The 11297-nt window shown below is 46.9% G+C and overlaps 1 protein-coding gene across 1 annotated transcript in view; it reads right to left on the reverse strand.

Annotated features, from left to right (window-relative positions):
- The window catches only part of LOC309415180 (E3 ubiquitin-protein ligase UHRF2-like), a gene marked incomplete at both ends in the record, with an annotated part of 157369 nt that extends 146332 nt beyond the window's left edge, over positions 1-11037 (reverse strand). Inside the window, one exon of the mRNA XM_082012621.1 lies at positions 10885-11037. Within this exon, the coding sequence (XP_081868747.1) occupies positions 10885-11037 (153 nt within the window). The remainder of the gene's footprint in view (positions 1-10884) is intronic.
- Between the last annotated feature and the right edge of the window lie 260 nt (positions 11038-11297).

Here is an 11297-nt window from a genome sequence, read left to right on the forward strand (position 1 = left end):
CAGCCTGTAGTAGACACCAACCACAAGGTTCCCTCTGTTGCCTCGGTCCCTGATTCTTACCCATAAGCTTTCGATCTGCTCCTGGCTATTCTTCAGAGACAGCTCTTCACACACTATCCATTTCTTGATGTAGAGGGCAACGCCTTGGCCCTTCCTTCCTTGCCTGTTCCTTCTGAACAGTCTGCAGCCATCAATAACCGCACTCCAGCCGTGGGATTCATCCCATCAAGTTTCAGTAATGGCAACCAGGTCGCAGCTTTCTAGCAGCACAGTGGCTTCTGACGACTCCTGTTTGTTGCCCATGCTGCGTGCATTGGTGTAGAAGCACTTCAGCTGGGCTGTCGGCCATGTCGCCCTCTTAGAGCAACCCCCTTTTGTTCCTTTGAGGTCTTTCTCTGATGCAACAGGCTGAGGGGCCTCGCTAGCACCCTGTCCCTCTAATGGTGGCGTGTCATCCCACAGCTTGTCACGGGCAAGCCTGATATTAACCCCCTCCCCCTTTGAGTCTAGTTTAAAGCCCTGTCAATAAGGCCCCGCTAGCTTGCGAGCAAAGACCCTCTTCCCCTTTGAGAAAGGTGAATCCCATCTGATGCCATTAAGCCAGATGCCATGTAGGCCATCCCGTTATCACAAAACCCGAAATTGTGGCGGTGACACCAGACACAGAGCTATGCGTTAATAGACTGGGCCCATCTGTTCCTCCCTATGTTGCTGCCCACAACTGGAAGGAGAGAGGAAAAAATAACCTGTGAACCGGATTCCCTTACCAACCATCCCAAGGCCCTGAAGTCTCTTTTGATCACCCTTGGACTATGAGTTGCAGCTTCATCTCCACCCAAACAGAAGAGCAGTAGTGGGTAACAGTCCGAGGGCCACACCAGGCTAGGAAGTTTCCTAGTGATGTCCTTAACCCAGGCCCCAGAGAGGCAGCAGACTTCCCTAAGAGAAGGGTCTGTCAGGCATAGTGGACCCTCCGTTCCCCTCAGAAGGGAGTTGCCTACAACTATAACCCATCTTTTCTTCCTTGCGGAGGTGGTCGTGATATGGGCGGTAGGCCTTTCTGACCCTGGCAACACCTCTGGTGAAGCTGGACCGTCATCCACATCATCCATGGACTGGCCTTCCACATCCAGAGCCTCATACCTGTTGTACAGAGGCACCTGGGGAGGCGAGGTGGGCAAGGAGGGGTTTCGCCAGCCGCCCCAAGCATGGACTTGCCTCCATTCACTCCTTTCCTTTAAGTTACTGCCTTCAGCCTGGCAGGGGGAGGATAGAGGACCCCCTTTGATCTTGTTTTTTTCCTGGTGGCTGTTCCTGCTTCTGTCTCAGGGAGGGCAGGGCATGGTTCACAAAATCACAGAATCACTAGGTTGGAAAGGACCTTCAAGATCGTCAAGTCCAACCATTAATCCAGCGCCACCATGTCCCCTAAACCATGTCCTGAAGTGCCACATCCACACGTTTTTTGAACACTTCCAGAGATGGCGACTCCACCACCTCCCTGGGCAGCCTGTTCCAATGCCTGACCACCCTCTCAGTGAAGAAATTTTTCCTAATATCCAATCTAAACCTCCCCTGGCGCAACTTGAGGCCATTTCTTCTTGTCCTATCGCTAGTTACTTGGGAGAAGAGGCCAACACCCTCGTCGCCACAACCCCCTTTCAGGTAGTTGTAGAGCGCGATAAGGTCTCCCCTCAGCCTCCTCTTCTCCAGACTAAACAACCCCAGTTCCCTCAGCCGTTCCTCATAAGACTTGTGCTCCAGACCCCTCACCATCTTCGTTGCCCTTCTCTGGACACGCTCCAGCACCTCAACATCCTTCTTGTAGTGAGGGGCCCAAAACTGAACACAGGATTCAAGGTGCGGCCTCACCAGTGCCAAATACAGGGGCACAATCACTTCCCTACTCCTGCTGGCCACACTATTCCTGATACAGGCCAGGACGCTGTTGGCCTTCTTGGCCACCTGGGCACACTGCCGGCTCATGTTCAGCCGGCTGTCAACCAGCACCCCCAGGTCCCTTTCCGCCAGGCTGCTCTCCAGCCACTCTTCCCTAAGTCTGTAGCGTTGCATGGGGTTGTTGTGACCCAAGTGCAGGACCCGGCACTTGGCCTTATTAAACCTCATACAGTTGGCCTCGGCCCATCGATCCAGCCTGTCCAGATCCCTCTGCAGAGCCCTCCTACCCTCCAGCAGATCAAAACTCCCACCCAACTCGGTGTCATCTGCAAACTTACTGAGGGAGCACTCGATCCCCTCATCCAGCTCATTGATAAAGATATTGAACAAGACCGGCCCCAGAACCGAGCCCTGGGGAACACCGCTTGTGACCGGCCGCCAGCCGGATTTAACGCCGTTCACCACAACTCTCTGGGCTCGGCCATCCAGCCAGTTCCTCACCCAGCGAAGAGTAAACCCGTCTAAGCCACGAGCCGCCAGTTTCTCCAGGAGAATGCTGTGGGAGACGCTGTCAAAGGCTTTACTAAAGTCCAGGTAGACAACATCCACAGCCTTTCCCTCATCCACTAGGCAGGTCACCTGGTCATAGAAGGAGATCAGGTTGGTCAAGCAGGACCTGCCTTTCATGAACCCATGCTGGCTGGGCCTGATCCCTTGGTTGTCCTGCAGATGCCCTGTGAGCACTCTCAAGACCAACCGCTCCATAATCTTCCCCGGTATGGAGGTCAGGCTGACAGGCCTGTAGTTCCCAGGATCCTCCTTCCGGCCTTTCTTGTAGACGGGCGTCACATTGGCAAGCACGAATCTATCTCTTTCTCAGACTCCCTGATGCCCCTTAACCTTTCTACGTCCTCTCGTAGCTCTGCCACCAGGCTGAGCAGATCATCCACCTGGTCACACCTCACACAGCTGTTCCCACTACTGCCATCAGTTACCAGTGAGAGGCTCTGTCACTCCCTGCAGCCTGAGACCTGGATGGCTGCATGTTTATATGGGAGCTCTGTCTGGGTTGCCACATCCATTCTGATGAGTGCAGAGGATGTGGCTTTCCACCGGGTCGCTACCATAGCTAAGCTCCTCCTGAGAGGGTGATGACCACCAATTGAACTCACCTCTTGAGCTGGTGGGGCCACTATGCCCTCCCTGCGCGTCCTTCCGCACAAACTGCCATGCCACACTCCTGGTCACTAGTGCTCCCTAGGCTACTTTTCAGAGACATGGGGGTGAGCCGCCATTGCTCTGGCAATGCCCAGGCCTTATCGGCATCTCCTGCGAGAGAGATGAATTCCTTCCATTGAAGTCTAAACAAGTATTTCATGTGAGCAAATTCTGGTGTTTGAATTGTTTAAATTTTGTTTTAAAAGTAATGTTTATGTATGAGATGACAGGTCTGCATTTCACGTAGAGGTTTGTTGTAGAGAATCTGGTGATTTGGAACATAAAATAAGTTCTGAGCTGGATGAAGGTACAAAGGGACTTTTTTATTTTTATTTTTTAAATCTGTGGTACAAGGAAATTTCAGAACCTATGACGTGCTAGAGTAGAGGCTTTGTGCCATTAAACTCAGTGGGATTTGCAGGGATTTCTCATCACCAGCTTTTGTACTGTTGCATTCACATAAATTGGATCCTAGTTTTGTAATGATTTGCTGAAGCAGCTAACTAAGCTTCGAAACCAATGGCATCAATGAGATTTCTTATTACAGAGAACAACAAAAACATCACACTTTGGCATGTGAGATTAAAGGTAAAGGAACAAACATTTACTTTACACAGAAGCATATTCAGTATTAATCTTGTTGAGAATCGATTCAAGTTTTCAAAATATTTTTTAAGTACCAATTTCAAGTCTTCTTGTTTTTAATAATTACAATTTAAACTGGTTTTGCTAGGGAAAAACACAAGAACGTTGAAGACAATACTAGATACAACTTTTCTTTATATGCTTACCTTGGAGGATAATATAGCTTTTGTCTGAACGTGGAGTTCAGACACAGTTTTATATCTGCAACCATCAATTTTTTATCCACAGATATGTTTGTCCATACACAAGAAAAAGATAGCTGCAGTGTTGAAGGCAAAAATTTACTTTAAAAACTTATCAAAATACTTAAATTCAGAACTTTCTCACAACTTCAGTCACCCAGTATCATTACAATTGGACTAGATGATCATTACAGGTCCCTTTCAACTGAACTATTCTTAAAAAAAAATTCTCTGAAATGATAGATATCGGTAAGTTTGCCCCTCAGTAAGTTTGCAGATAACACCAAGTTGGGTGGGAGTGTTGATCTGCTGGAGGGTAGGAAGGCTCTGCAGAGGGATCTGGACAGGCTGGGTCTATGGGCCAATGCCAGTTGCATGAGGTTTAATAAGGCCAAGTGCCAGATCCTGCACTTCGGCCACAACAATGCCATGCAACGCTACAGGCTTGGGGAAGAGTGGCTGGAAAGCTGCCCGGAGAAAAGGAACTGGGGGCACTGGTCGACAGCCAGCTGAATATGAGCCAGCAGTGTGCCCAGGTGGCCAAAAAGGCCAACAACATCCTGGCCTGTATCAGCAATAAGTGTGGCCAGCAGGAGTAGGGAAGTGATCATGCCCCTGTATTTGGCACTGGTGAGGCCGCACCTCAAATACTGTGTTCAGTTTTGCGTCCCTCACTACAAGAAAGACTCTGTGGTGCTGGAGCAAATCTAAAGAAGGGCAACAAAGCTGGTGAAGGGTCTGGAGCACAAGTCTTATGAGGAGCGGCTGAGGGAACTGGGGTTGTTTAGTCTGGAGAAGAGGAGGCTGAGGGGAGACCTTATCGCTCTCTACAACTACCTGAAAGGAGGTTGTAGCGAGGTGGGTGTCAGTCTCTTTTCCCAAGTAGCAAGTGTTAGGACAAGGGCAAATGACCTCAAGTTACCCCAGGGGAGGTTTAGATTGGATATTAGGAAAAATGCCTTCACCGAAAGGGTTGTCAAGCATTGAAACAGGCTGCCCAGGGAAGTGGTGGAGTCACCATCCCTGGAGGTATTTAAAAGACACGTAGATGCACTGCTTAGGGACATGGTCTAGCGGTGGATTTGGCAGTGCTAGGTTAATGGTTGGACGCGATGATCTTAAAGGTCTTTTCCAACCTAAACAATTCTATGATTCTCTATGGATCATGGTATGCTTTCAGAGTCCTGGTTCTAAGACTGGTTAATTGTGCAACATCCCAGAAGTATTTAATTTAGCAAAGTGCCAAAATTTGAGAGTGTGTTTGTAATTATTGGAGTTAAATTATGTTCCTCTTTTGTAGGTAGTGTCATTTTATGAGAGTTAGAGATTCAAGGGAGAAGCCACCTGCGGAGTAGAAAGTATAGTCAAGCTGTTCTGACTTGCATAGGTGTATTTATGGTTACAAAACATCAATTTTACTTCCTGTGTACCTTAAGATCTAGAATTTCCAATAGATGCAGACAGTCATCTTAGTCTTCCTATAACACAATCCATCACAGGTTTGTGTTCTTAGCCAGTGAGCATCTTAAAACATTGTCTTATCTAATTTTGCTTACGTCATGTTCATTTACTTGACTGACCTGAAATGTTAAAAGTTTGAGCTTACAGGGGAAAAAAGTTATTTTAAAACTTTCTAGCAAGCAAAATCTATGCATTTATCAGCTAATAGATACTTTGGTAAAAGTTAATGGCCTACATCTGACAAAACACAAGGCATCATTTGTGACACTTTGTATTTACCTTTCAACATCCCACTTCTTTGTTCTTTGAGTGGTAGTTAACATGCATTCACATGGTGGGTGGTTGTGCATGCACTCATAACACTGGCTTCAGACATCAGTCTTTTTGCCTTTTTGGTATCTGTAGAGCACACGTATCAAACACAAGGGAGAAAGAATACATAGATAAATAGGGTAGTGTGTACTGCAAGTCCTTCAGGTCTCAGTTCTAGGTGTTCTTATCCTATTTGCCATCTCTTTGTGCTTGTTCTTTGAGGTTCATATTCTACTATTAGTTCCTATTTCTTCTGTGCATGGTTGCTGTTCCTGGATGCTTAGGTTTGGGCTAGGCTGCGTGACACTAATCCACCTTGACAGCCTTTTCTTACCAAGCCTTTTCTTACTGTGTTCTTCAATGCAGTAGCTCATTTCTCCTTCCTTCTATCTCCTACAGCAGATGATTTCACCCTGGCTGAAGGGCTTTAAGCTCCTTGCCCACAGCAAGAGCATTCCTGCCAGAGACGGAAGCAGTTGCTTTTTCTGCTTTAAGAAACTGCATGTCTCTGACAAGCAACCTGCAGATGGAGACCATAAACCTAGTGCCCATAAGGCCATCAAAATGTCTTTCTTACGTTATGGAGAAGACTATGGGGTTTGCCTCTGACACAGATTGACAGCTGCTCAGATCCTCACTGAGATCATCTCAGTATCTAGACTGGTTCTCCGTCACTGCTTGTTTTATTATCCAGTCTAGAAAAAATGTCCACCAAGAAGGCTACAGCTGAAGGACAAGCCTGTTGTAATGTTCTGAGATGTGGTTGGGAACATGGAGTAGACCTATGATTTGTTTCTGAGACTTTGTTACATGGCAAATATTGTTTGATACCCAGCTGTTATGACAAGTCCAGTCTGGCAATGCATACACACAATGGGGGGGGAGGGTGTGTGTGTGTGTGTGTGTGTGTGTGTGTCAAACATTCATTTTCTTTCTGTTTACATCTGGAACTGGCTACTCAGTGATGTTTATTCATGAGATACTGGAAAGCTAGTCACCCTTAATCTCAACATGAAGCCTTCCGCTGTCATAGATCTAGTTCTTTGGATCAAGCTTCCTAGTACAGGTCTATTTCTCCTAGCTGTCTTCAAACCCCAAAGATCCCACAGGTCTCCACTGAAATGGAGATCTGGAGCTGTTTCTTCCCCCCCCAATTGTCCCATTAGTATTGACACTGGTTAATTCAAGAGCAAGTAGAATGTTTGACATAATATATCTCACACCTCTGTAGTCGAGAGCCTTAATCAGCTTTATTTATACTGGAGCATGATTGTGTTTTTCTTGGGAGTGGAGAAGATCATGCTAAGAGGTCCTACCAACCTCCTTGCAGGTACTGAAAGGCTGCTATTAGCTGCCACCATCACCATCCCCCCACCAAGCTTTTCCTTTGCCTGACTGAACAAGCCCAGTCCCCCAGCCTCTCCTCACAGAGGACATCTTGACGGCCATCTTGTCAGCCCTCCACTGGGCTAACACCAGCTTGTCAGCATTGTCCTTGCATTGAGGGACCTAAACCAGACATAATATTCTAGATATGATCTAATAGGTGCTGAGTAAAGGGAAATAGTCACTTCCCTCAATCTATTGCCTATGCTCCTGTTGATATAGCCCAGGATGCTGTTGGCCGCCTTCGCTGACGGGGCACACTGCTGGCTTGTGTTCAGCTTGCTGTCTACCAGGACCCCCAAGGTCCTTTTCTGCAGAGTTGCTACCCAGCCAGTCACTCTGCAGCCTGTATTGTCACAGGTGGTATAGTGGGTTGACCCTGGCCAGCAGCCAAGTACCCACACAGCTGCTCACTCACTCCCCTCTCCCACAGGACAGGGAGAAAGTAGAAGGAAGGTGATAAAACTTGCGCATTGAGATACAGTTTAAAAGGTGAAGCAAAAGCTGCATGCACAAGCCAAGCAGAAAAAGAGGAATTCCTTCACTAATTCCCATCAGCAGGCAGATATCCAGCCACTTCTTGGAAAGCAGGCCCTCAGCACACATAACGGTTGCTTGGGAAGACAAACGTCATAACCACAAACATGCCCTGCCCCCCCCCCCTTCCCTAAGCTTTTATTGCTGAGCACGATGTCACATGGCATGGAATATTCCTTTGGTCAGTTTGGGACAGTCAGTTGTCCCAGCAACGTCTCCTCCCAACTGCTTGCACACACACAGCCTACTTGCTGCAGGGGCAGAATGAGAAACAGAAGGCCTTGATGCTGCACAATTACTGCTCAGCAACAGCCAAAACACTAGCATGTTATCAACACTGTTTTAGTCACAAATCCAAAGCACAGTACCATACGGGCCTGCTATAAAGAAAGTTAACTCCATCCCAGCCAGATCATGTACAGGGGGGTTAAGTCCATCTCATGACTAACCCCTCACAGTTTATTCCTTTAGCACAATACATTGCTTTCTGTTCACTTCCCATTTAATTACAACATCTGTGCATCTCTATCACATCCCTGAGACTCTTACAGCAGTGATTTACATATTGCTGTGCTAATATTTCCTCTACATACAGTTTTAATTGTATGGGAGCAATCCTTCTCAGTTTCCCCCTTCTAGTTACTAGTACCATGAGATCAGCTGCTAGATCAATTAAACCCAATCATCAAGGAAGCTTTAGAACTCATTATGAAGGTTACTAAAAAAAAAGTAGTTACATAATGAGCAAAACCTAATGAAGATGACAACTCTACAACTCTAGGGCACAGTTGGGATCATCAGTGAAGCTAAACTATCACCCATCCACACAGACAAGTTCAGCTATAAGATCTTGTTATTCCACTTTTTAAATTAAGACACTCCATGATAATATAATGGCTGAAATACAGATACTCTAGTTAGTTTGACCTCTGACAGACTACTTTGAGAATCACAACTCACTACACACTCATTTTCTCTGCTTCTCAGGTAAACTGTTTTCCACAAACAGGCAGAGCAGAGACCTGGTGCACTCACAGAAGTAGAAACATGCTAAGCAGGATTTTAATTACTATCAGCTTGTTTTAAAATCAAACATAAGCACAATAATATAGCATAACTAGTAAACATATAAGCCTTATGTTAACTGTGCAAAATCACACAGTTAGGCTTGTATCAACTTGGTATGAGAACCAGCTGTGTGAACCAGAGTTGGCATTAGGCATCTACTATTGGGAAAGTAGTCCCTGCCCCTGCTGCCCCCCCACACACACACACTGTGCAGTATGTAGTCCAGGGACAGAGGCCAAAGGCTAAGAACTGTCTGTCTAGAAACTCAAACATCCCACAGAAGTACAAGATCTGAAAGGGGGGGGGGGGGGTGGACACGACATGGATGAAGACACCAGACACAGGATGGGACGCAGACAGACAAGTCACCTATTTCTGTTCCAGCTTCCCTTGTCAGAGCTCTGAGGCCTGATCACCTCAAGACTAAGGCCTCTGAGGATTAACTACATGCTATCAACTTCATGGTACTGCATACTCACAACTGACTCCTATGTATGATATGATTGTTACGAACTGCCTGCTTTGAATTATGTAGCAATAAGTAAAAAAATTAGACATTACCACAAAATGTGTTGTTAATATATACCAACCTAGTCAAATTTTGATTTAAACTGACTTATCAGTCTTCTAAACACTCCCATTAGTGATCCGTGATGAGATCCTTAACAATACACATAAACACATACATATGCTGACTCAGACATAATACAAAACTTCAAGACCAATGCTGTTTGCATCTGACTTCGTCAGAGCAGCATAGGTTTATCTGCAGCCACCTGCTTCGACATGCCCTCACAAAACCTGGCTCCAATCTGTTTTGTGGAGCAGTAACAAGATTGCTCAAAACACAGCCAGCATGACATAAAACCTATTTGTTTCCTTTTGGTTTTAAGTACATTTCAGATTGCTAGTTCACACTCTAATCATGAATGTTCACCTCTTGGTGATAGTAAACTTTTATTTCTCATGATTGCTCCTGTTTATACAGGTATATGCTTCATCCGTTATAGGACAGAAATCTTGCCCCATCTTACATCGCTCAGCTTAAGCTAGCATTGCCATGCTCATTTGTAGTAACAAGTCCCATCTTAAGAGTCAAGCTCCCTAAAAATACAACACATCTGATACTCCTTTTTTTCCCCTCATGTAACATTTGTGCCTTGCTCTAATATTCAAGCACCATACATACCTCGTTTATGTATGCTTAAAAGAAGTTACACCTTTCATCAGCAAAAATACAGCATGAGACAATCTCTTTGGATAAAGATGTGCCCCACACTGATGAGGGGAGAAAGTATCAACTCATAGAAAAAAACTTAACTAGTGGTCCCCAATACCATTGGAACCAGGTGTAGATTAAGCACTTCTTGAGATATCAGCTACAACTGACATCCTTCTCTGTAAAAAAGCTGTTTACAGCACCTAAAAGGACTAAGACGCTAAACTCACGCGCAGCTTCAATACAAGGGAGACAGGGAGTGCGAGGTGATGCAGGCTGCCGCTGCGTCCGCCCGCCCTCCCCTGCATAGTCGTGTACCCACCTCCAGGAAGGATTATAACGAGTCCTGTCTCTCCTCTTCTGGTGGATGGAAGGAGTTCAGAGTGCACAGTCCCCGAAAACCCTTAGTCTGTGATGTGGCACCTAGGCTTTGGAAACCACTTGCAGCGCGCACACAGAAAATGTTTTCCTTACACCCAGATGGGGCACCGAGAGGGCAGGAACCTAGGGAAAACACCTGCGTTCTCTTGCCTAGTCGGAAAAGTAAAGCAAGGGATTTCCTCCCCCTCACACCCCACTGTCTGTTCCGTCACTTAGGTGCGATAAGCTGAAGGAGTTTCCCCTCGGTTCGGGTGGGGGAAGAAGGGGGGGGGGGAAAGAAACACAAAGGGACCTCATTAGTACCCACTCGCTACTGCAGGGGGTGGGGAGGAAAAGTACAGAAAGAAACCAGAGGTGGGCCCAGAGCCTTTTGTCATGCCGGGCAGCTTGTCTTCCCTCCTTGCCCCTCACCACCTCCTAGGCTCAGGGAGAGGAGAGAAAACAAAAGCCAGAGATCCCAGTATGGGAGAGGACGAGGAGCTCTGCATCCAGTCACAGAGATGAGAACATAATAACGGGAAGATGACATAAAAGAGAAGCTCCCCTCCACCCCTACCCACCAGGTCTCCACCTCACCTGCTTGCCCCGGTAGAAGAGGCGCTGGCGGTTGGGGCTCACACAAAAGGTCTTCTGGATCTTCTCCCGCAAACATTCAATCTTGGTGAGACGGCTCAGATCATCAATAGTATGGGTCTCAGTGCCGTCTATGGTACGAACTTGGATCCACATGGCGCGCGCCTTCCGCTAGCTCAGCCACCCGTGGTGAATGGGAGATCTTGTTCTCCGAGTGCGTGATAACGGAAAACAGAACGGACGTTTCCCTCACTTCTTTGTTCAGCTCAATGGAAGCAGGTTTATTTGATTCCCGCCGAACAGACACGAGCCTCCCCGCCCGCAGGCCTGGCTCAGAAGGGCGCGGAGAGGTAAAGGGAGACCTGACCCAATCCTCGTCTACTCCCCAAGTGTACCCCGTAATCACACAAACAGAA

Source organism: Phaethon aethereus, assembly GCF_964289735.1.
Source record: "Phaethon aethereus genome assembly, chromosome: W".
Taxonomy (NCBI): domain Eukaryota; kingdom Metazoa; phylum Chordata; class Aves; order Phaethontiformes; family Phaethontidae; genus Phaethon; species Phaethon aethereus.